The sequence below is a fragment of the Stegostoma tigrinum genome, chromosome 29 (assembly GCF_030684315.1).
Source record: "Stegostoma tigrinum isolate sSteTig4 chromosome 29, sSteTig4.hap1, whole genome shotgun sequence".
Taxonomy (NCBI): Eukaryota; Metazoa; Chordata; class Chondrichthyes; order Orectolobiformes; family Stegostomatidae; genus Stegostoma; species Stegostoma tigrinum.
This window is the reverse complement of record NC_081382.1, coordinates 37,648,902-37,675,044: the sequence shown is the minus strand read 5'-3', so window position 1 is coordinate 37,675,044 and position 26,143 is coordinate 37,648,902. Positions and strand designations below refer to the sequence as shown.

Genomic DNA, 26,143 nt, shown 5'->3' with positions numbered 1-26,143 from the left:
TTACAGTCAGAAGTCACACAACACCAGGTTATAGTCCAATAGACTTATCTAAAATCACAAGCTTTCATAGCACTGCTCCTTCATCGTGTGAAGTCACGTCCCTGATGAAGGGGCAGCGCTTCAAAAGCTTGTGATTTCAAATAAACCTATTAGACAATAACTTGGTGTCGTGTGACTTCTGACCTTGTCCACTCCAGCCTGACACTGACACTTCCACATCATGGCTGTCATTAGAGAGAGATGACTGAAGACGAGCTTCAGCATGCTTCAGGTGAAGGGAGAGTTTGAGGAGGCAAGTCCTTCACGATAATCTCAGCTAATGGAAGAATTGAACCCACACTGTTATCATTATTTTGCATTGTATACCAACGATCCAGGTAGTCAACTGAGCTAACCAACTCCAGGAAAACATGTTCTCCCTGTGTCTGCATTGGCCTCCACTGTGTGCTCCAGTTTCCTCCCACAACCCAAAGATGTGCAGGTTAGGCGGTTTGGCCATTTGAAATTTCCCCGGGATGTGCAGGTTAGGCAGACTGGCCATGGTAAGTGCATGGTCACAGGAACAGGGAGAGAGGGGAGCAGGGTTAGCCTGGGATGCTCTTTGGCGGGTCAGTGTAGACTCACTGGGCTGAATGGCTTCTTTCTATGCTGTGGGGTTCTACGAAAGCTTCTACTGCAACAAATTACACAAGAAGCGAAATACAGTAAAACTTGAAAATATTGATGGAGGACCAAATTGGAACTCTGTGTTAAAGCATACGAGATAAGTACATACTGCTTGAAAGCAATAGGGGGCACAACTTTTCTTGAATCATTCTTTACTAGCTATGGTCTGATGCAACGACTGCCATCCAACTTGCCGGTCTGTAATGCCTTCAGTGGAACAAACTTGGCACTGCAGCATCAGATGCTTGAAATACAGTCTGACCTGTTATTGATTTCCACAGTAGGCTTCTGATCTTGGGCTTTGAGAGAAAACCACAATATTCGAAAAAAAAACACAAACAAAATCAGGTGCAGCAGAGGCAATACAGGACGACTACAAGTATGAAGCTGCCATGAGCTCTTTGGGTCAATTTGAAATCAGTCACAAACCCAGATATGGGAATGCATAGAGAAGGATACAATATCTCACCTGCAAACTTGACATGAAACTTGTTTTCTGGCTTCAGGATCTGAACATAAAGGGGACAATTTGGGGCGAAATCCTTCACCGCCCAAGCTCTCAAGATGGTCTGATGATCCTTCAGTGTGTAAAAAAACTTATTGTTAGTCAGGCCAGCCCAGTTCGTCCCCTCCCCCCACTGCAACACACAACCAACCCAGGTCTTCCCCTCCACCCACTGCATCCCAAAACCAGCCACCAGCCCAGTTCGTCCCCTCCCCCCACTGCAACACACAACCAGCCCAGCTCTTCCCCTCCACCCACTGCATCCCAAAACCAGTCCAGCCTGTCTCTGCCTCCCTAACCTGTTCTTCCTCTGACCCATCCCTTCCTCCCACCCCAAGCCGCACCTCCATCTCCTACCTACTAACCTCATCCCACCTCCTTGACCTGTCCGTCTTCCCTGGACTGATTATCCCCTCCCTACCTCCCCACCTATACTCTCCTCTCCACCTATCTTCTTTTCTCTCCATCTTCGGTCTGCCTCCCCCTCTCTCCCTATTTATTCCAGAACCCTCACCCCATCCCCCTCTCTGATGAAGGGTCTAGGCCTGAAACGTCAGCTTTTGTGCTCCTGAGATGCTGCTTGGCCTGCTGTGTTCATCCAGCCTCACATTTTATTATCTTGTCACTGGAGAGTTTATTTTCATTGATAATGGGAACCACAGATGCTGCAAGCTAGAGTTTGGGATTCCATTTTCTGGATGTCATAAAATTGCAACCATCCTTGTTGTATAATGTTTTCTGATTTATTCTTTTATTAGACAAACAATTTTATCAACCTTAATCCTGTAATAACTTGCTCAGAGATAGTAAGAACTGCCAATGCTGGAGTCAGAGATAACACAGTGTGGAGCTGGAGGAACACAGCAGGCCAGGCAGCATCAGAGGAACAGGAAAGCTGACGTTTTGGGTCAGAAATCTCTGAAGAAGAAACATCAGCTTTCCTGCTCCTCTGACGCTACCTGTGTTTCTGTAATAACTCACTGCTACAACTAAAATGCTTTGACATGTTCTCTCCCACTATTTCCCTTCACCCTATACCAGAGTTCTTTCAATTCTGAGCCCAATCACTATTTTCTGATGCACAACACTTCCTTTTTTATGTTCTCCATTCTTTTCAGTGCCTTATTCCATGGGGCTTGGCCAGTCTTGGGGATTCCTGAATAAAGTGAAAAACTAATACACTGCAACAAAAGTCCACACTACACAAGTAATACTAGCTAAGTTATTGTACACATTCCGGTCCAGCACCCGATAGTGTTGGAGCTTTGAAATGACAGAGGGCTTGCGTTTATGTAGAGTCTATCATGACCTCTGGAAGTCCCATATCATTTTATAATGAATGGCATAGTCACTGCAGTCAGGTAGCAAGTATAATGGCCCAATTTTAAGAGACAGCAATGTGGAAATGACCAGGGGTAATCTATTTTACTGACATCGATTGAGGGATAAATACTTGCAGACACCACAGAGAAATGCCTACATTTGTAGACTAGGGCTGTTGAATCTTTTTAGGTCTACCCAATAGGGAAAGCTATGGTTGGTTTAAAGTGCCATTTGAAAGTGGGATCCCCCAATTGTGCAGCACTCCTTTATCAGTGCTCTAGAGTGTATCTAAAGTGGGGCTTGAACCCACACCTTTCTGACTTAGAGGAGCCACTGAACAGAATGTTTACAGCCCAGGAGGAATCCATTTGGACTGTTATCTCTGTGCTGGCTCTCTGCAAGAGCAAATTAGCGAGCGTCACTCAAGCTCCCTCCAGAGACATCGCTGACAGTTTAAAGTTCAGCGTAAACTTAAGAATGTCATAAGTAGGAACAGGAGTAGGCCATTCAGCCCTTCCTTCAGTCCTGCTCCACCATTCAATACAAGCATCATTGATCTCATCTCAGCCTCAACTCCACTTTGCTGCCTGCTCTCCATAACCCTTCGACCCATTCTAGTTAAAAGTCTGTCTATCTCCTCCTTAAATTTATCCAGTGACCCACATTGTCTATGGGAGACTTTGGAGAGAGGACAGGAACCTTGAACAGGATGTTACCTGGTTTGAAGGGTATTAGTTATGAGGAGAGATTGGACAAACTTGGTTTATTTTCACTTGAACTTTGCAGTTGCCCCCCGACAGAGGTTTACAAAACCATGACAGGCATGGATAGAATAGATCGTCAGAGTCTTTCTTCCTCAGGGTAGAAATGTCAATTACTAAAGGACATAGATTTAAGTTAAAACAGGGTGAGTTTAAAGGAGATGTGAAAGGCAAGTTTTTTTTAGACAGAGGATGGTAAGTGTCTGGAATGTGCTATCAGAGAAGGTGGTTGAAGATGATACAATCGCAAATCATCTTGACAGATGCTTGAATAGGCAGGGAATAGAGGGGCTATGTGATTGCAAGGTTTTAGTTTAGAAAGGCATCATCTGTTGGCATGCTCTTGATAGACTGAACAGCCTGCTCCTGTGCTGTACTGTTCTTTGTTCTTTGTCCCAACATCTACTGCGCTCTGGGGTAGTGAATTCCAGAGAATCACAATCCTCTGACAGAAATAATCCCTCCTCATCTCTGTTTTAAATTTGCTAACTTCATCTGTAAACCCCCTGCACATTCTGAAGGTAAAGTTGATTATCAGTTCATTCGGAAGGTAAACTTAACAAAGAAAAGAGCATCTAAACGCTGGGATCAGTTCCTTTAGTTAGCTACTCCAGCTAAACCTTAAGGTTATAACTGCTGTGACACAGCTAAGAAAAATTTGAGAAGAAATTAAAACCCCATTGTTTGCAAATTTTATTATGAATGCAAGTCTTCCAAAGCTCTTAGATGCAACTGAATCTTGAGACGAATCCCTATCCACCCATCCCAGTTGAAAAGCCCTAAATAATTCAAAAATGGAAATGGAGTTCCAAATCTCTGATTAAATTATCATCAAGATCATTTCAGGCCATAAGGCTACTACTGAATTGAATTATTCCTGTGGTTTGAATTTCATTTTACACTTATGTGGCTAACAGCTGTGAAGATCTACTGCTCTAATCAGGGTAAGTCATGGCTACCATGGATGAGTTTTATTTTTCACTTTTGCGGTAAATGGAGATTAGCGTGACCTTGTGATGTTGTATGTGAGCCTTGCCTTTAGAGAGTTCACCTTTAAAGTCTCAGCATGCTGTGCATATGCAGCGTTGTGACTCTGCTTGCTAGTTACTCTGCACACACAGAAATCAATTTGCTGCTGCAAAGTCTGCTTCGTAACTTATAATGTGATTTACTGTTTTACATAAACTAACCCACAGAGTGCTTCAATCCTTGATGAGTGATTGATCATTAGACAATTATTATTAGCACAACATAAGACATCAGTTCACATTGGAAAGAAGCTGGCTGAAAGCCTGAACTTTTGATAAAAAGAATTAGTTTGGTATTTACATGTTTGGAAACAAATAAACAGCAAATTTTAAACTTTTGATAAAAAGAATTAGTTTGGTATTTACATGTTTGGAAACAAATAAACAGCAAAACTGCGCTCTGGGGTAGTGAATTCCAGAGAATCACAATCCTCTGACAGAAATAATCCCTCCTCATCTCTGTTTTAAATTTGCTAACTTCATCTGTAAACCCCCTGCACATTCTGAAGGTAAAGTTGATTATCAGTTCATTCGGAAGGTAAACTTAACAAAGAAAAGATCTGAGTTTAGAAAAGTAATGGAGTTTTCACATGTCACCAGAAGTGGTCAATGCATATGGCACCCAAATAAAACCCTACCCTTGGGCTTCTGACCCTTCAGCATTGATTTGGAGTCTCCAGGAATTCAACTTTAATTATTTGATCACTGTTAGCTCAAGAGAAAGACTATGGAGGCAAAATAAAATGTGCTTGATTAGCTTATTGTACATCATCAATGCTCACATTGTCTCCTAGTTATGGGTCCAAGTCACACACCACACTGACTTGGAATGCTATTATCAGTCATTTCTTCACAGTCCTGGGACTCCCTCCCTTTGGCACTATAGGTTTACCCACACTGCTTGGACTTCAGCAGTTTAAAATGCTGAGTTGCTGACCAGGGCACAAGGTCCGGTTTGAGATAGGTAGGGTAATGAAAATACGGCCTCTTGGCATTAACTGGCTTCATGCTGCCAATGGGAATCTGTGCTGCAAACCTCCCAGTGCCCTCCCGTTTTGGAGTTTCCTAACTGCGCTCTGCTCATGTTTACTGTACCGCTGCTGTACGATCCACTTCGTTACGGCTACTCAGAATGAAACAGGCTTCTGCATCATCCATCCTGTAGGCAAAGAAATGCATACGTTAGTTTCCTCATTATTCTGTAAGTCCACAGCAGATTTGTAAAATAATCCCCCTCGCGTTTACCCTCTTCAACGATATTCATTAGACATTGTTGTGCTAACAGCTGGTGAACCATTAATGACCGCAATTCTCCTTCCAACACCAGGTCAGAGTAACATCACTGTCAAGATTAGTAGGCACAGTTAATAAGACCAGTAAAGAATTTACAGGCTTTACTTTATTGGCTTCAGGTTGAAAAATGGCTCAAGTCCTCAGTTGCAAAGCCCAGACAATTCTGTAATGTCTCACAGTCAGTATAGCCTTAAGAGGTGTTCTCATGTCATCATCGCTGTATCATAGCATGGGCACTGAGGGTATATGGATTGTATAGTCTACCTTACATTAGAGAGGCTATGTTGCAGTCGGACAAAGCCCTGGTTAGACCCGACTTGGAGCACTGTGAGCAGATCTGGTCACCACCTCAGGAAGGATATATTGGCCTTGGAGAGTGTAGGTTTACAATACCCTGTACTTTAGGGGTGAAGTTATGTGGCAAGATTATACATTAGACCTGTTTTCTCCACAAATTAGAAGGTTACGGGGTGATCTGATAGAAATCTTCAAGATCATAGATTCCTTACTGTGTGGAAGCAAGCCATTTGGCCCATCAATCCCACACTGACCCTCCAAGCAGCATCCCACCCAGCCCCAACTCTCTAACCTATCTCTGTAACTCTGCATTTTCCATGGCTAACCCACCTAGCCTATGCATTCCTGAGCACTACAGGCAATTTAGCATGTCCAATCCACCTAAACCTGCAAATCTTTGGATGGTGGTTGAAAACAGGAGCACCTGGAGGAAACCCACACAGACACGGGGAGAACTGAATAATAACTGCAAGTAAAGACTTAGATTTGGCATAACGGATTGCAGGGGGTAAAAAAAAATGCCTGTTCAGTAGACAGAAGAATACACAGACACCAAAATCTCAGAAAATCAATTTAAGATCACAAATTAATTTCAGGATCAGAGCAGCAAACAAGCACAAGAGTTCCACATTGAATGATATATGTTATGATTGCTTTTATCCTTCTAAATTCCTTCTAAGGCACAGGCAGGTTGATTGAGTGAATAACAGGGTGGCTGAGGGAGCACAACATGAGCTTATTCATGTTGGTGGCGAGACTAAGAAAGCATAAGCTGTTTTGTAAGGTGTGGAATCTCTCAGTTGAGAATCTTTGGAATTCACTTCCTCAAAAAAGCAGCAGACACAGAACCTTTAAATATTTTTTAAGGCAGAGATTGATAGACTCTTGATGATCAAGGGGATGAAAGATTATCGAGGGCATTCAGAACGTAGAGTCGAGGGTAAAATCGGATCAGCCAATGTTTTGTAGAATGGCACAGTGTGACGGGCCATTTGGCCTTTTCTTGCACATTGTTTACATGCTCACATGGAACTTTTCAATGTTGTTGCTCAGAGGGACTTGAATGTATTTGTAAAGGATCACAGAACATAAGTATATAAGTGCAGCAGACAATTAGGAACGCAAATGGCATGTTGACCTTTGATGCAAGGAGATTGGAGGACAAAAGTCAAGTCTTCTTGCTACACGGCTTCAGTGTAACCACACCCGAAACATAAAGCACAATCTACGCCTTCACATCTAAGGAAAGATATACTTGTCCTTGAAGCAGTACAATAGGTTCCTAGTGTGGGAGTGTTATCTTTGAGTGGTGCCGGTGTTGGACTGGGGTGGACTAGGTCAGAAATCACACAACACCAGGTTATTATGCCAATGTGGTATACTGCATCCACTGTACCTGGTGCGGCTTCCTCTACATTGGGGAAACCAAGCGGAGGCTTGGGGACCGCTTTGCAGAACACCTCTGCTCAGTTCGCAACAAACAACTGCACCTCCCAGTCGCAAACCATTTCCACTCCCCCTCCCATTCTCTAGATGACATGTCCATCATGGGCCTCCTGCACTGCCACAATGATGCCACCCGAAGGTTGCAGGAACAGCAACTCATATTCCGCCTGGGAACCCTGCAGCCATATGGTATCAATGTGGACTTCACCAGTTTCAAAATCTCCCCTTCCCCTACTGCATGCCTAAACCAGCCCAGTTCGTCCCCTCCCCCCACTGCACCACACAACCAGCCCAGCTCTTCCCCCCCACCCACTGCATCCCAAAACCAGTCCAACCTGTCTCTGCCTCCCTAACCGGTTCTTCCTCTCACCCATCCCTTCCTCCCACCCCAAGCCGCACCCCCAGCTACTTACTAACCTCATCCCACCTCCTTGACCTGTCCGTCTTCCCTGGACTGACCTATCCCCTCCCTACCTCCCCACCTATACTCTCTCCACCTATCTTCCTTACTCTCCATCTTCGGTCCGCCTCCCCCTCTCTCCCTATTTATTCCAGTTCCCTCTCCCCATCCCCCTCTCTGATGAAGGGTCTAGGCCCGAAACGTCAGCTTTTGTGCTCCTGAGATGCTGCTTGGCCTGCTGTGTTCATCCAGCCTCACATTTTATTATCTTGGAATTCTCCAGCATCTGCAGTTCCCATTATCTCTGATACCAGGTTATAGCCCGGCAGTTTTATTTGCAGACACAAGCTTTCAGAGTCTCACTCCTTTTTCAGGCATCAGTGAGAGAGGCAGCAGCTGACACAGAATTTGTAAGCAAAAGGTCAAATAGTCATAGAACCTTAGCACTGATGAGGTGTTGAACAAACCTAAGATGGCTGTTAAATCATTTATCAGTTACAAAGGATTAACATGCAAATTACCGAATTTGTTTCAAGTCACTGTCCTGAGATAACTAAAGATTTTATCAGTTCCCTCAGTATACCAGAGGTATCATCCCAGGCCAGACAATGCATTTTCCGTGTGAGGTCTTGCTTAAAATCTCATTGTGTATCAATTTGGAATCAGACTGGTTTAATTTCTGAAGTAGGTATTTATAAAATGCCACATTGACCATCTAGAAATTGTGCTTTTTGAACAAAATAGAATGTATCTGCAATTACAAATCTGCAAATGCAAGTTCATCCCAAAGATATATATGTGTGTGTATTGCTCTCTCTCCCACACACACACACACACACACACACACACACACACACACACACACACACACACACACACACACAGGGTGTGGGTCTGGGATGGATGCTCCTCGGAGGATTGGTGCGGACACAATGCGCTGAATGGCCTGCTTCCATGCTGTGGGGATGTTATGATTCCGTGAAGCCATTCCTTCAAAATGGTCTCTTTGATCAAACTTTTGGTCACCCAAGTAATGCAGTGGAAGTCTGATATAAAGCTTGGCTGAGGTCCAAGGCATGAGACTGCATTACAGCTGACTGACCAAGATCTGGAGTCAGCAGGAGAGAGGGACATCTGGCTGTGCTCGTGAAATTTCATTTGCTAGGCTTTCAGTGAAACACTTTAGAATGGCTGGTTTCAGCTTGGAGGACTTTATAAATCCAAGCAGCCAGAGTGATATAAACGGGGATTCAGGTAGGTGGATTGGCGTGCTTGTTGACTTTTCTTTTCCTCATTCACTCAAGAGGTTGCTGCATTACATTGGCCAAGATGAGTCCACTTGGCAAAGACCAAGGATTGAATCTGTTTTGCATGACTGACCAATCTGTTAGTGTACTGGGTACTGAACACCATGTATAATAGAGTCATACAGCCATACGTCATGGAAACAGACCCTTCGGTCCAACCAGTCTAAACTGTACATAATCACTGAGCTCTAACAGGAATGGACAAGTTAGCTGCAGGAGGGACGTTCCTGATGAGTGGGGAGTGCCGAACCAGGGATTACAGTTAAGGATATGGGATAAACCATTTAGCACCAAGCACAAGTGGCTGCTTCCACACTGTAAGGATTCTACAATTCTGTAAGAACACATTTCTTCTCCCACAGAACGGTGAAGTTCGCTTGTACAAAAAGTGGTTGAGGCCAAGACATTGGAGTTGGATTTAGCATTTGGAGCTCAAGGGATCAAAGGATATGGGGGAGAAGCAGGAACAAGCTCTTGAGTTGGATAATCAGCCATGAATGGCTTGAAGGGTTGAATGGCCTCCTATTTTCCACGTTTTATGTTTATTGATCCCTAAAAGTTGTGTCTCATTTCTCTCTCACTTCTCCTTACTTCAAATACAAAAGTGCCAGGCCCTTAGTGATATGGAAAACATGGCTCACTTAGCTCTCATGAGATCCTGGTCTTTCAAAGCTGACCCCTGGAGATAAATAACTCGCTGTGACCAGAGCGGAATCTGTAACACTCTGCGCACCTGGAGATCCATCTCTGTTGGACACAGGATGACAACATAATAATCCTGAAACATGGAGGAGATAAACCAGCAGGTTATTCAGATGATAAGGTCAAAGAGGAATAAATACAAATTAACAATGCACTCGGCAAAGACTTCTAATCATGATAGCTGTCTGTCGTTACTAATGGACATTGTAGCCTCAAAAAAGCTCACTACAGTCTCTGGTTTGTGGATGCAATCAAATTCAGAGGCGTATTAAAAAACAAATTTCAGGGTACACAATCCAGTCTTGTTCTCAGCTCCTGCTTAATGATCTGGTCAAGCTTTCAGCAATTTCCTAAGGGGTGAATAAGTTAACAGTGACATCAAAAACAAGGGGTAGTTAACCATACAGAAAGACAGACAGAAAGACTAACAGGACTAGATGTAAGATAAATGCAGGGGAGATTTCCCAATGACCAGGGAGTCCAAAACCAGGGGTCACAGTCTAAGGATACAAAGTAGGCTGTTTAGGATTGAGATGTGCAGAAATACCTTCATCCGGCATGTGGTGAGCCTGTGGAATTCTCTACCACAGAAGGCAGTTGAGATCAAAACATTGAATGTTTTCAAGAAGGAGTTGATCTAGTTCACAGGGCTAAATTGATCAAAGGATATGGAGAGAAAATGAAGTGAATGTTGTGATGCCAATCAAAACAATAGCCCTATCCTGAATGGTGTCAAGCTTCTTGAGTGTTGTCGGAGCTGCATCCATTAGGCAAGTGGGGAGTATACCATCACACTCTTGCCTTGTGCCTTGTAGATGGTGGACATGTTTTGGGGAGTCAGGAGATGAGTTACTCGCTGCAGCATTCCTAGACTCTGACCTGCTCTTGTAGCCACTGCGTTTATAGGGCTGGCCAATTAAGTTTCTGGTCAGTGGTAATTCCTAGGGAGTTGATAGTGGAGGGCTCAGTGGTGGTTACACCATTGAACGTTAAGAGGCAATAGCTGCATTTTCTCCTGTTGGAAAAGGCTATTTCCTGTCACTGGTGAAGCATGAATTGCTGCTTATCAGCCCAAGCCTAGATGTTAACCAAACAAATGGGGCAAGGAAGGAATGTTAGCCTTGAAACAAGGCACAAGGAAGCTGAAACTAATCTGTACAAGTCCTTAACATAAGCCAGTTGGGCAGAGTTGAAGGCCCTGCTTCACTAATGTCCTTTAGGGAAGGTAACTGCCATCTTTACGTGGTCTGGCCTAATGTGACTCCAGGCCCGCACAATGTGGTTGGCTCCTAACTGCCCCCTGAGCAATTAGGGATGGGTAATGAACACTGGCTCAGCCAGCGATGGCCAAACTGCTTTGTCTTATTCTCACCTTCTTGTGGAAATCAAAGATTGCTTTCAATGATAGCAAAATTCCAATCTACACACCCTATCTGTTTAAACTTCTCGCCCTCCGTATTCTTTTCAAATAATTATAATGGCTGCGATTATCAGAACAGCCAGTTGCTTGTTTCTGGACTGACCCTGATGATAGATTTCGCTCTATGAAGAGCAACTGTACATTTTCCCCTCCCTTTCTGCCCACACATTGTATCAATCTGTACTCAAATATATATCCTTCAAAAGACTTCTCTATATTTATATGAGGAGAAAACCTGAAATAGCCTCAATGTCAATCTTGTACTATTATTGAATAGAGCACTGATGGAGTGACTGTTTAGTTTGGGACATGACAGTGATATTTGCTCCTTGAAATTCCAACTGGATTCTTGGAGTCTCTGAGGCAGGACACCCGGGAGAGATTACAAGGTTGTGAACCCAACGGTGTGCTGAGATATTACAGTTTGATTCAAGTAGTTTATAACCAGCTGAGGGTTTAATCACAGATTTGGGTAATCTTGTAGGGCTTCCTTCTTTCAATTAGCAGCAGGACAAGTTAATAGTCCACAAATACACTTCATCGGGCTCTTCAAAAGCACACAGAGTTGCAACAAGTCTTCTCCCTTTTAATTTCTTGGTGAAGAACTTAATACAGGAAGGAAACTATATGCAGGTTACTGAACGGATAAACCAATCCAGTGTGAGGCTAAGATAACAAGGTGTGGAGCTGGATGAACACAGCAGGCCAAGCAGCATCAGAGGAGCAGGAAGGCTGATGTTTTGGACCTAGACCCTTCTTGAAATCTTCTGAAGGAAGGTCTAGGCCCAAAATGTCAGCCTTCCTGCTCCTTTGAAGCTGCTTGGCCATCTGCGTTCATCCAGCTCTACACTTCGTTATCTCAGATTCTCCAGCGTCTGCAGTTCCTACTATCTCTGAAACAGTGTGAGGCTAAGACAGGGATAGGTGTGAAGATGTGTACTATATTCATGGAGCCACAGTGACTGTAATACGATAACAGTTAACATAGTAATTATATATTTATTGCTTAATTAACAAACGCAGAATCTTCGAGTAAAGTTAATAGCCTCCTCATTTAAATGGATTAATCCCCCATGTAGTCTGTAGAGGGATCACTCCGCAGTAACATGCAGCATTGTTTGTCTCTCTCTATGTGTGCACTGGGGTTTTGGAATAGGGGCTCACAATGGAGGTTATCATTCAGTACAATGATATAGCATTAATCCCATGAGGGCTAATCCCTCAATCTTTTCTCTCAGCTGTCCATTGAAGCATTGACATGGGCTCTGAGGGGACTTTTAAAGTGATGAGCAAAATTAGCAAGGTTCATGCGAGAAAAAAAACTTTTGCAGTGAATACTCAGGCTCTGAAATGCACTACCTGGAAATATGGTGGAGGTAGGTGCAATTCAAGAGAGCATTGGGTGATTTTATTTGGATAAAAATGAAAACGCAGGAAATTGGCACAAGGTAACGACACTCATTTGAAAAGGCAAAACAGGCATGATGGACCCAATGGCCTGTTTCTGTGTCTCAACACTTCTGTGATTCTTGACTAATGGCATCCGTTTAAAAAAATTAAAATGTTACAATCTCCTTAGAATTGGCTTATCAAAACACAATCTGTAGAGCCAATTTCCAAATATTAATGGATGTAAAGTTGGTCATATACATTTTAATGACCTATCACTGTGTGAACCTTGATTCACAGGCAGAATCTATACCCCTGGGTAGAGAGCACAGAGTTGACACAATTGTCAACTCTGTAAGACTGACCCAGGGGTAAGCATTCATTTTCTATTGATGGCTCCCCAATATCATTCATGAACAATAAGAAAAAAGTCAGATCTGCATACACATATCACCTCTCACAACCATAGGATGACCCAAGACACTGCTACAATGTTGGAAATGTGGCAATTAATTGGTGCACAGTATGGCTCCAGAAACAGAAATGTAATAATGACCACAAAATCAGCTTTTGTAGTATTGATTGAGGGGTCATTTCGGCCAGAACAGTGAGAGTAACTCTCCCGGTCTTAGTTATCTGGTAGAAGAGGACTTGAGTACTGCTGGAAATAAAGATTAGTTTTGTCAAAGCTTTCAGTGTTGTACATCAGGACAATTCACAAGAACATGTATATAAGGAGACAACAACATACATGTTTTATGAGAAGACAGTACTGTTTGTTGGCAAGTGGACTGTAGTTGATAGAGGCAGTGTCATGGAAAATGCAGTCATGATGGAAAATGAAGTCATGTTTTATACACACACAGTGTCAGTTTTAACTCAACAAAAAAGGTGACAGCTATTGTCTGGTCCATTTATCAGGGCAATACCTTGCCCAGTCTGATTTAAAATTTAAACAAAACTTGGCAATCAACTGTCAATTATTGTTGTCTTGTGCATTCTCCATCGCAACAATCTCAAAATCAAAGTCCACTTGCCAACTAACAGCCTACTCCTGTTGAGTATAAAATATTGTTTCCTTTCCACTGGTATTCTTGTGAAATGCTCTGACGAACGCAAGATGAAAAGCTTTGACAAAATGAGTTGTTTCAACCATCACCTGCTTTTCTTCAAATTAGTGCCATGGGATCTTTTCCATCCAGCTGCAGGGCAGGTGGGATCTCAGTTTACTCCTCTATCAAAAAGAAGGCACCTCCAACCAAAGGAAATAATATTCCAGATTAACTAAATTGTGTTATTCTGTTATGCAATATAAAGGCATTTCACAAATTCTGTTAAAAAAAGTCTTGATTTTATCGTTCAAATGTTTAATGTCTCTGTATCTACATTCGATGTTGTTTTAATGTGGTATTAAACCATTTGATCTTGTACAGAATAATTTCCTGTTAAATAACAGTGACAGAAATTCAATTCTGACACATTAGACAGTTGTGTGATTATCTCCCATTCCTCAACTGTATAAACTAATTGTCAATGGGTATAAGTAGGGCTGAATGAAAGCTCAAATTGTATACCAAGTCAATATAAGTGGTGAGTCTTGTGGTCCTGGGCAAAACTAAGAGTGATGCAAAATCTGAAGACAGTCATTAGTCAATTTTTACCTGAAGCCTGGGGTGAGCATAGAATTCATTGAGGAAATCCATCAACAAGTCGATCTTTAAGGAGCTGACACACAATACAACGTGTTTCTCAGTCTGCGCTCGGTGTCGGCTGTAATTACCACCAGATTTCTGTCTCTCCATCCACAGATAAACCAGTTCTTCAAACTAACGGGTAGAAGATCAAGGTAACTTTCATCAGTACCAACTGAAAGACAAACTGGCACAGTTCCAAGTTGACATGAGTGTGTTCTGGCGTTCAGTCTCTGTCAGACAAAGGGTCATCCTCGAAGGATACAGGGCCATTTAGAATTGAGATAAGGAGAAATCTCATCACCCAGAGATTGGTGAACCTGTGGAATTGACTACTGCAGAAAGTGGTTGAGGTCAAAGCATTGAATGTTTCCGAGAAGGAGTTCATAGGGCTAAAGGAATGAAAGGATATGGGGAGAAATGGAGAACAAGGTACCAAGTTGGATGATCAGCCATGATTGTATTGAATCATGGAGAAGGTTGAAGGGCTGAATGGCCCAGTCCTGCTCCTATTTTCTATTCCCCTTTAATTAACATCACCTATGCATCTGTTTGAATGAAAATTTTAAAGGGTCTTACAGTTATTATAAAATGTGAGACATGGGGAGGACTGTTTCAAATTGTTGAAATTAATAATTGCTCCAGTGTTTTGTAACAAGAAGTTTTAAATTTTAGAGTGGAAGTTAAAGGAATTGTTTTCTTAATTCATTCAGTGGATATGTACATTGTTAATAATTTGCCCATCTGTAATTGCCATTGAGAAGATGTGGTGTGGGGCATAGGAACATACTGATGATATCACTGGACTGACAACCTGGAGTCCTAGACTAATGGTCCAGAAGCATGTGTTCATTTCCTTTTCTGGCTTCTGGGGAATTCAAAATGAATGAAGTAAAAATTGACTGGAATCTAAAATGAAAAAAACCTGAATCAGTAATTGAGGCTGTGGAAATGTTGATTGTTGCAAATACCCATGTACTTCTGAGGATCTACAAGGCTCTGGTCAGGCCACATTTGGAGCCTTGAGCGCAGTTTTGGGCCCCATTTCTCAGGAAAGATGTATTGGCCCTGGAGCAGGTTCAGAGGAGGTTCACAAGAATGGTCCCAGGAATGAAAAAGATTAACATACGAGGAATGTTCGAGCACTCTGGGTCTGCAGTCAATGGAGGTTAGAAGGATGAGGGAGGATCTAATTGAAACTTTCAGAATACTGAGTGGTCTCGACAGAGTAGAGATGTTGGGAAGATGTTTCCATTGGTAGGAGAGACTAGGTCCCATTGGCATAGCATTAGAGTAAAGGGAAGACTTTTTAAAATGGAAAAACTTCTTCAGCCATACAGTGGTGGATCTATGGAATTCACTGCCACAAAAGGTTAGGGAGGCCAGCTCATTGAGTACATTTAAGACAGAAATAGACAGGTTTTTCATTGTGAAGGGGATCAAGGTTTATGGAGAGAAAGTGGGAGAATGGGGATGAGAAACTTATCAGCCATGATTGAATGGCGGAGCAGACTCGATGGGCTGAATGGTCTAATTTCTGCTCCTGTGTCTTATGGTCTTATTTGGAGGAAATCTATTGTCCTTCCCTGGTCTGACCCATGTGTGACTCCAGACCCACAGTAACACGGTTGACTTTTATGTCCTCTGAAATAACTGAGTGAGTTGCTCATGCGTATTCAACTGTGAGAAAAGTATTAGCTCAAGCAACAAAATAATTATGCAAAAGTGAGCCCCAGTCAAACCCAGGGGAGATAAAAATTAATATTTCTTCTTGCATCATTACTTGCCAGATGCTGAAATGTCTAATTTACATACTTTTCAAAAAATGAAGAGTCCGTCTGAGATACCCCTGTACTGGTACTGATGAACTGCAATTTCTGTGTTTTATCTTATCATTTGGCTTATCATTTGTGCGTTAATTCCTCACTCATGATTATAGATCAGCCTTCTCATCGCCTCGGTTGGGTTTTGAAAGTTTTCCGTATTGGCTACCAGAACACAGGAGTGAAGTGCTTTCGGGATTAGGACTTGTTTGACTGAAATTAATCCAATGAATACAATTAGATAGAATTGTTGAGAGTGGTAATAAAAATCATTTTGATAACTTGTGCCTTGATGATTTTATTATGTTGTTAAAGACTGCTAAGTACCTTCAATGAGACAGCAATTTTCTTCATATACATTATGAGACTTGGCACAGGGCAAAATAAAACATATAAAGATTATCCAGTTGGATTCCTATGTTCGTAGACTTGTACATGTGATTTTCTCCTGGCTCGCTCTACAGTTTCAATGCACGCTTTTTTTTCATGGCACATTAAGTTAACTACAAATATGTCTGTTTCTTCTTCTTAAGCTCTCCCTCAGGGTGAATGATAATGTTCTTCCAATCCAGAATGGTTGTTACTGAAGTAGTGAAACTGTCCAATGCTTGATTCACACACTCTGCCACAAGTGGGGCAAGTGGTGCTGTTAAAGACATGTGTTTTTAAAATATATTTTTATACTGAATTAAGAAGAGAACTCTTTTAAAGCCAAGGATTATTGGGTTAGGGTTAGGGTTAGGGTTACCTTAAACAAGGTCCTTTGAAGGATTCCTGCACATTTTTAAAGCTGGTAACCTGACACTCATTGTAAGTGAGTGGGGAGGTGATGGCCTAGTGGTATCAGAGATGATGGGAACTGCAGATGCTGGAGAATTCCAAGATAATAAAATGTGAAGCTGGATGAACACAGCAGGCCAAGCAGCATCTCAGGAGCACAAAAGCTGACGTTTCGGGCCTAGACCCTTCATCAGAGAGGGGGATGGGGAGAGGGAACTGGAATAAATAGGGAGAGAGGGGGAGGCGGACCGAAGATGGAGAGTAAAGAAGATAGGTGGAGAGAGTGTAGGTGGGGAGGTAGGGAGGGGATAGGTCAGTCCAGGGAAGACGGACAGGTCAAGGAGGTGGGATGAGGTTAGTAGGGAGATGGGGGTGCGGCTTGGGGTGGGAGGAAGGGATGGGTGAGAGGAAGAACCGGTTAGGGAGGCAGAGACAGGTTGGACTGGTTTTGGGATGCAGTGCGTGGGGGGGAGGAGCTGGGCTGGTTGTGTGGTGCAGTGGGGGGAGGGGACGTACTGGGCTGGTTTAGGGATGCAGTAGGGGAAGAGGAGATTTTGAAACTGGTGAAGTCCACATTGATACCATATGGCTGCAGGGTTCCCAGGCGGAATATGAGTTGCTGTTCCTGCAACCTTCGGGTGGCATCATTGTGGCAGTGCAGGAGGCCCATGATGGACATGTCATCTAGAGAATGGGAGGGGGAGTGGAAATGGTTTGCGACTGGGAGGTGCAGTTGTTTGTTGCGAACTGAGAGGAGGTGTTCTGCAAAGTGGTCCCCAAGCCTCCGTTTGGTTTCCCCAATGTAGAGGAAGCCGCACTGGGTACAGTGGATGCAGTATACCACATTGGCAGATGTGCAGGTGACCCTCTGCTTAATGTGGAATGTCATCTTGGGGCCTGGGATAGGGGTGAGGGAGGAGGTGTGGGGGCAAGTGTAGCATTTCCTGCGGTTGCAGGGGAAGGTGCCGGGTGTGGCGGGGTTGGAGGGCAGTGTGGAGCGAACAAGGGAGTCACGGAGAGAGTGGTCTCTCCGGAAAGCAGACAGGGGTGGGGATGGAAAAATGTTTTGAGTGGTGGGGTCGGATTGTAAATGGCGGAAGTGTCGGAGGATGATGCGTTGTATCCGGAGGTTGGTAGGGTGGTGTGTGAGAACGAGGGGGATCCTCTTGGGGCGGTTGTGGCGGGGGCGGGGTGTGAGGGATGTGTTGCGGGAGATACGGGAGACGCAGTCAAGGGCGTTCTCGATCACTGTGGGGGGAAAGTTGCGGTCCTTAAAGAACTTGGACATCTGGGATGTGCAGGAGTGGAATGCCTTATCGTGGGAGCAGATGTGGCGGAGGCGGAGGAATTGGGAATAGGGGATGGAATTTTTGCAGGAGGGTGGGTGCGAGGAGGTGTATTCTAGGTAGCTGTGGGAGTCGGTGGGCTTGAAATGGACATCAGTTACAAGCTGGTTGCCTGAGATGGAGACTGAGAGGTCCAGGAAAGTGAGGGATGTGTTGGAGACGGCCCAGGTGAACTTGAGGTTGGGGTGGAAGGTGTTGGTGAAGTGGATGAACTGTTAGAGCTCCTCTGGGGAGCAAGAGGCGGCGCCGATACAGTCATCAATGTACCGGAGGAAGATGTGGGGTTTGGGGCCTGTGTAGGTGCGGAAGAGGGACTGTTCCACGTAACCTACAAAGAGGCAGGCATAGCTGGGGCCCATGCGGGTGCCCATGGCCACCCCCTTAGTCTGTAGGAAGTGGGAGGAGTCAAAAGAGAAGTTGTTGAGTGTGAGGACGAGTTCAGCTAGGCGGATGAGAGTGTCGGTGGAGGGGGACTGGTCGGGCCTGCGGGACAGGAAGAAGCGGAGGGCCTTGAGGCCATCTCCATGCGGAATGCAGGTGTACAGGGACTGGACGTTCATGGTGAATATGAGGTGTTGCGGGCCAGGGAATTGGAAGTCCTGGAGGAGGTGGAGGGCGTGGGTGGTGTCACGGACGTAGGTGGGGAGTTCCTGGACCAAAGGGGAGAAAATGGAGTCCAGATAGGTGGAGATGAGTTCGGTGGGGCAGGAGCAGGCCCAGGTAACATTCTGGGGACGTGGGTTCAAATCTCACCGCAGCAGATGGTAGAATTTGAATCCAATAAATATCTGGAATTAAGAATCGAATGATGACTGTGAATCCATTGCCGATTGTTGGAAAAACCCATCTGGTTCACTCATGTTCCTTAAGGAAGGAAACTGCCATCCTTTCCTGGTCTGGACAACATTTGTCTCCAGACCTACAGCAATGTGGTTGAGATAACAAAGTTTGGAGCTGGTTGAACACAGCAGGCCAAGCAGCATCTTAGGAGCAGAAAAGCTGACGTTTCAGGCTAGACTCTGGGAAATTAGGGATGGGCACTAAATGCTGGCCTAGACAGTGATGCCCTCGTCCTGGTAATGAATAAAAATAAAATGTTGTTTACACAGCTGTTGGCTCAAGCAGTGGGAAAAGCCTAGCTACTGACAAGCTACAGCCAAGGCTGTGTGGAAATGGAGATTTCGCTGGCACTGTGGGGCTGATGAAGTAGCCATAGAAAGGATGTTTCTTCATGTAGAGCACTTTAGAACAAGAGGTCATAGGATAAAAGATGTCACACTGAAAACAGAGATGAGGAGAAATTGCTTCTCTCAAAGGGTTGTGAATCTGTGGAATTCACTATCCCAGAGTCTTGTGGAAGGTGGGACATTGAGTAAATTTGAGGAGGAGATAAACAGGTTTTGAATTAGTGATGGGTTGAAGGGTTATGAAGAGCGGGCAAGAACGTGGAGATGGGATTGACTTGAGATTAGCCAGCAAGCTTGGGGATGCTGAAATGCCTACTCCTGCTCCAAGTCCTTATATTCTTATGATTAGTCTGTGAAATGTTGACTGGGTCCCAGGAACCCGTTCAGATGTGAATGTTTGAGGGAGAAGTCATCGAACCTCTGAAAGGAAAGCAGCTGTTTCTCTCTGCTGCAAAAAGCATCCCAGGCCTGGAAACAGCCAGTTTATTTCTCATCACCAGTTGCTGTAAACTGTGAGTTTTAATTAATAGGTCAGAGACCTTTCATGAGTATGACATCCTTGAAGTTCTTCCTTTGCCTCTTGGTAACCACTTGCTGTGGCAGGGTTTGGAGTACAGAGCTTGTTTTGGAAGCTTTGTGTCAGGCATGCAGACAATGTGAATGAGCCAATGCAGCTAATCAATAGTAACCAGTGCCTCAATGCTGGGAATGTTGATCTGAGAGAGGGCACTGATTTTGCAGCATCTGCCCTGCCATTGAATTTGCAGGGATTTCCAGGAGCTTCGCTGGGGATAGCTTTCTGAGGTTCGAAGATGTCCGCTGCAGATGTGGAAGAGGGTCAATGGTAATGCACTACATTAGAGCCAAGAAATTGACCTGTACTATACTAAGGTGGCACATTTGCTCGGTGGTTAGCACTGCTGCCTCACAACACCAGGGGCCCAGGTTCATATCTCCCTCGGGCAACTGTCTGTGTGGAGTTTGCATGTTCTCCCTGTGTCTGCGTGGGTTTCCTCCAGGTGCTCCGGTCTCCCCTCGCAGTCCAAAGATGTGCAGGTTAGGTGGACTGGCCATGCTAAATTGCCCCATAGCGTTTAGGGATGTGTAGCTTAGGTGGGTTTGGGGAATGGGTCTGGGTTGGATGCTCTGAGCGTTGGTGTGGACTTGTTGGGCCGAAGGGCCTGTTTCCACGCTTTAGGGATTCTATGGAAATCCCATGCAGGAGCATGTAGTCTCAAGGCTCACTCAGTGCTGGATCTTCAGCTTCAATTCCAAGAAACCAGAGCAGTGTCGACACCTGCTGGACATGCCCAAACAGTTTGCCAGGGAGGAAAGTTACAATATTGGTTGACTGTCTTCTACCCTGACCTTCCAGTGACGGGGGAGGTGATCAGGAGATGGGTATTGGAGAGGACGGTGGGCAGCGGAAGGAAGGGGGGAGCTTTCAGCAATGCAATGGAGCCAGGATGAGCTCTGCTACACATCCTGCCTCCATATTTGCCTAATCAATGGGTCTATCGCCCACTCCAGGCACAGACTCTGGATAGGTCCACTCTGCCTTTACTAACCTGTGGGTACAAAACATCCAATATATAATGACAATGCGACAATATTCCTCACCACACCCAATGCTCAGGCGTTCATTTTGCATCTGAAAAACAGCTGCAGTACTGTCAATACAAGAAATAGGAGAACTAGGCCATCTGGCCCCTTAAGCCCGTTCCACTATTCAATAAGATCATGGCTGATCTTTTCATGGACATGTCCCCTCACCATTGCCTGTAATCCCTCCACTGTTCAAAAGTCAATCTATCTTTGCCTTAAAAACACACAAAGAGGTAGCCTCAGCTGCTTCACTGGGTAGTGAATTCCACAGATTCACAACACTTTGGATGAAGGCGTTCCTCCTCAACTCAGTCCTAGATCTAAGTTTAAGGCTATGCCGCCTAGTTTGAGTTTTATTGGCCAGTGGAAACAACCTCCATGGTTCTATCTTAGCTATTCCCTTCATAATTTTACACGTTTCTATAAGATCCCTCCTCATTCTTCTAAATTCCAAAGAGTATAGTCCCAGTCTACTCAATCTCACCTCATAAGTCAACCGTCTCAACTCTGGAATCAACCTAGCGAACCTCCTCCACAATCCCTCCAGTGCCAGTATATCCTTTGTCAAGTAAGGAGACCAAAACTGTACATAGTATAACTTCAACAGTACCCTTTCCATCTTTCCAAGCCATAGAATTTCCTGATGTGACAGCCCACAATGTCAGTCAAGAAGAGGTGTGAGAGCGAGATGTGCATGTTACGTTGGTATACCGTATAGTGTCTCAGCAACAGCTTGACGTCTGAAAGAACACCCCTGTTAAATTTCTGACAGGTTGAATTGCTAACCCATCTCATTAATAAATGGCTATTGTTCAAACGAAGGGAAGAGGAGTAGAAATAAAAAGCCTTAGAAGCCTCAAAAAAGATAAACTACATTTTACCAGGGGACACAAAACAATGGCAGGGGTTTGGTCTTACACTATGTATCCCATTGGATTCAGTTCAATAGAAAGGGGGATAGAAGAGCAAAGCAATAGAAAACCAGTTTAAGTCATGCCCAGCCAAAATTGAATTACACCCCCTGTACACACTTATTAACCATTGGCTGAACTACTGGTTGGCAATGCAGAATGATGCCATCAGTGCGGGTTCAATTCCCGCACTGGCTGTGGTTACCATGAAGGACTGTCCTTCTGAACCTCTCCCCTGGTCTGAGGCATGTTGCCCCTTAGGTTAAACCAGCACCAGCTGTCTCTCTCTAATGAGAGAGTGAGGCTATGGTTACTGTACTTTGGCTCCTCAGGAGCATTTACGGAGTGCAGGCAGAGGGAAACTCCATCCTCTCTGTTAAAAAATGGTTCATAACATGGAGCAATTTATCGCCGTTCAGGAGAACTTTGTACTGATAATGTCAGCAAACAGATTAACAGCAAGCTTGCAAGAATGTCCCATTGGCCTGTCTTGTTACATACCTGGAGAGGCAATACGACTAAAGCAACACAAATCATTATGACAACAAGGAGTTGCGAAAGCCAGATCCGAGGAGTCACGTCGCCATATCCAACAGTAGAGAAGGTGACGATGCAAAAGTAGAGGGATTTGAAAAGGCTGAGGTTGCCTCCTGCTCTCTCCAAGTGCTGGATTCCACACGTCCTGTAGTGTTGAATGGAGCAATTAAAGGTCAATATTTCAACAAATCACTACTGTTACCCTCTGAACGTCCGAGTTGATTTTAACATTTTCTGCCTTTTTTGCTTCACCTTTCCTGTAAACTGTTGTACAACAACCTGAAATGCTGCCCCACGCTCCCCACCTGACCATTCAGTGTATATAGAATTGGACAGGGAGTTCAGGAGGCATTGCTGCATGATGCACAGTCTGAGCCGTGCCATGTTCAGACCCAAAATCCACATTTAGATTTCCCAGGTACAGTGACTGACCTGATTATGATGGGTGTTAGCATAGGAGGCTGTTAACCATAAGATATCACTCTGCCTCAGATGCGTTGGCTTGCAACTGGCTCGGAATCAAAGCAGGGCTTTATTTTGTACAAATCCCATATTATCCCAATAAAACAATGAACTAGCCTTTTCTTTATTATTCATTGATAGGTTGTGGTATATAAAGCCTGCATTTATTGTCCACCCTTCACTGCCCTTGAGAAAACTGGATGTGACGCTTTAATAAAACAGAAATTGTTGGAAATACTCAGCAGGTTTGGCAGCATCTGCATTAACATTTTTGCTTCGGTATGATGAACCATCTCTGAATTCTGAGCCATTTCTGAATAAGATGCATTTCATGGAACTCTCTTCCTAAAAACACAGTGGATATTCCTAGTTCACAGTTCTTAGAGCTAAGAGGATCATAGGGTATGGGATGAAAGTGGGAACCGGGTTGAATGATCTGCCATGATCCTACTGAATGATGGAGCAGGCTCGAAGGGTCAAAACTTTTGTTCCTACTTTCTATGTTGCAATGTTTATAGCACAGGGGCTGCAGTAGTCCAATAAGGCAGCCATTCACAAGGATGCCCGAGGAGAATAAATCATGGTCACCAATACTAATGTTACCATTCCAGATTGACGTCATTAACTATGATCAAGCTGCCATATTGGGATTTGAGCTCATGTCCCAGACAGGTATTGTTTTCCTTAATCAAGTAACATTACATGACCTTACTTGTATACTGTGTACGTAGCGGGAACAATGCAATCATTGACCAGTTGTGAATTGTCATCCCTGAGGTGTGTTCCGTCATCTGAATAAAGATCTGCTGGGTCTTACTGCTTAGCTTCACTAACCAATAAAATCTGATTATGATTGCTAGACATACTATGAATGTCTTGAGTCTGTTGGATAATCTTCTTCCTGCCAATCATATTCTATAAACAGAAGTATGATCAACTGTGCCATGAATTGCACCAATTATCAGTGAATCTCACTGAAAATTAAAACTCTGATTATTTGATCATTATCGTAATCCTGTTTACTGAGAGTTTGCTGGCTGCAGTTTGGCTACTGTGTTTCCTATATTACAACAGTGACTACACTCCAAAGGGGTTTAATTGAATGAAAAGGTTTAAGATGTCCCAAGGTTATTGACTGTATTGTCCACATACAAGACACCTCTTTTTTAAAAACTATTTGAACACCAATCCTATTGATACACCTTTCCAAGTGTGTTCGAAATGAGCTCAAATGATTGATAACACACTCCCATCTGTATCTTTCCCAAAGCTACTTCTAATACAACCATGGAGAACCCTTGAGATAAGCAAAGACCACATTAGACACTCAATCCGGTGTTCAATCATGAGTTTCCCCATATTGACAATTGTCTGACCTTTTAACTGTACATTCAGCATTCCCAATGAATAAATTTGAAGTTATTGACTCATTTTGACAAAGACATTTACTATTTCATTTTGCATCTCCAGTATAAGGAGACATACTGTAAAGTGTATTAATTGGTAAATTCTTGACCTGGAGATTCCGCAGAATCTTACAAGGCAAGCATATCCTACCCCCAAATGCATTTGAAGATACAATTACTGGCACTTCCTAGTATGAAAGTAAAATAAAAGCAAACTATTGAGAGCACATAACTTTGAAGAAGTGCTCTGATTCACCAAAAATAGGCTTATCGTTCTATAAAGCACATATGTAAATGTAGAAATGTAGAAAGCTGAAATTCCAATTAGGGACTATCAAAATCAGTGTTATGACAATTATGGAGAATTTATAGTCAAGGCAAGCCATTTGGCATGATATGAAATACATTAAGGATTCTGAAATGAGTAGCAACCACACAATTACCAACACCTACAAATTTCCCACGATATTATACTGCCACATTACAAAAAAACACACATCACCAGCAATCTCACAGTAATTAATGTTCTGTTCTATAAAGGTTTCCTTAGAAGCTGAAATGACGCACATCGGTTGGAAAATGACAGGCAGTTCTATTCAAGGTAAATCTTCCTACTTGTATTTACACAGCACCTCATCACTTTTGACAAAATGTCTCTCTTTCTGTCTCCAAGAGGTGTACAGTAACAATTGCAATATAGATAAACACAGCAACCATTCTCCAACAGTCATAACACAGCAGCAGCTCACATCTTAATTCTGATCTATGGTATTGTTAGTTGTGAGAGAAATGTTAGTCAGCATCATTTGAAGTATAGTACAATTAGAATCTTTAAGAAAGCAAATGTAACAAGTAGATTAGATCCAGAGTTAACAACTTATTTGAAAGGAAGGCAAGAAAATGCACCTCTTTCACATTCAAAGACATGTAACTCAATGCGCTCAAGAATATCTGACCTCGAACTCCACACCTGCTGCTATCATAGCTAATATAAAATTCTACTCTGTAGAAGTCTCTGCCACAGAAAGTGGTTGAGGTCGAAATATTATTTCAAGAAGGAGTTCAGTCTAATTCTTAGGGCTAAAGGCCATGAGAAGAAAGTGGGAACGGGGCTGAGTTGGATGAGCAGCCATGATCATATTGAACAGTGGAACAGGCTTCAGGCTCCAAGGGGCCAAATGGCATGTTCCTGTTCCTATTTTCTATGTTCCTATCAAAAAAGATACAACCACTTTTCCTTTATCACCTAAAATAAGAACATTGCATCAGCACTACAAAATCCTTGAGCAACAAACCCAAAAGTTTCTCCAGTTGTCTTAAAACTTTTCCATTCAGTGTAAAGAAAATGTCAGCAAGAGGAATTTATATTATCACTTCATCAAGCTGTTGAATTGTTTCATAGATTGGTATCATTTGGAGTACTCTGCCTCGAACACAGAGTTTTAAAAGCTGAGTTAATCATCACTTTCTGCATCCCAATTGCACCCGCATCCACTTAAATTATGGAAAATCTATTATTAAGCTGTAGAGTGTATAATTGTAATGTGCTGCAGTACAATTTCTCTAAATTGTTCCATACTTTCAGGGACCACTAGGGTCAAAATCATGAGCTATTGATTTGTTGCATTTTCCTTCAGACGCAGCACATTCTCACATCACTTGGATATCGATGGTCAACATCTGGACTTGTAGAACAAAAGTTACACAAGGGAGCTGGTGACGCGGGGAAATTCTGGTAAATCAGCCAAAAAAAAGTAGCTTATGCTTCCGGGACCAAATTAGTAAATGCTACAAATGTGAGGTCTTACAAGATCGGCGTGTTTCGGGGGACTAACCTTTCAGTTCGCTATAAAATGAG

At 43.5% G+C, this 26,143-nt stretch overlaps 1 protein-coding gene across 6 annotated transcripts in view; it reads right to left on the bottom strand.

Annotated features, from left to right (window-relative positions):
• The window catches only part of kcnt1b (potassium sodium-activated channel subfamily T member 1b), a 406,769-nt gene that overhangs the window by 104,403 nt on the left and 276,223 nt on the right, over positions 1-26,143 (bottom strand). For all 6 annotated transcript variants that reach the window (XM_048559135.2, XM_048559137.2, XM_048559136.2 and 3 more), the window contains 5 exons: positions 22,382-22,562; positions 14,199-14,363; positions 9,668-9,804; positions 5,379-5,442; positions 1,136-1,244 (listed from right to left, as the gene is read on the bottom strand). In XM_048559135.2, the coding sequence (XP_048415092.1) occupies positions 1,136-1,244; positions 5,379-5,442; positions 9,668-9,804; positions 14,199-14,363; positions 22,382-22,562 (656 nt within the window). The remainder of the gene's footprint in view (positions 1-1,135; positions 1,245-5,378; positions 5,443-9,667; positions 9,805-14,198; positions 14,364-22,381; positions 22,563-26,143) is intronic.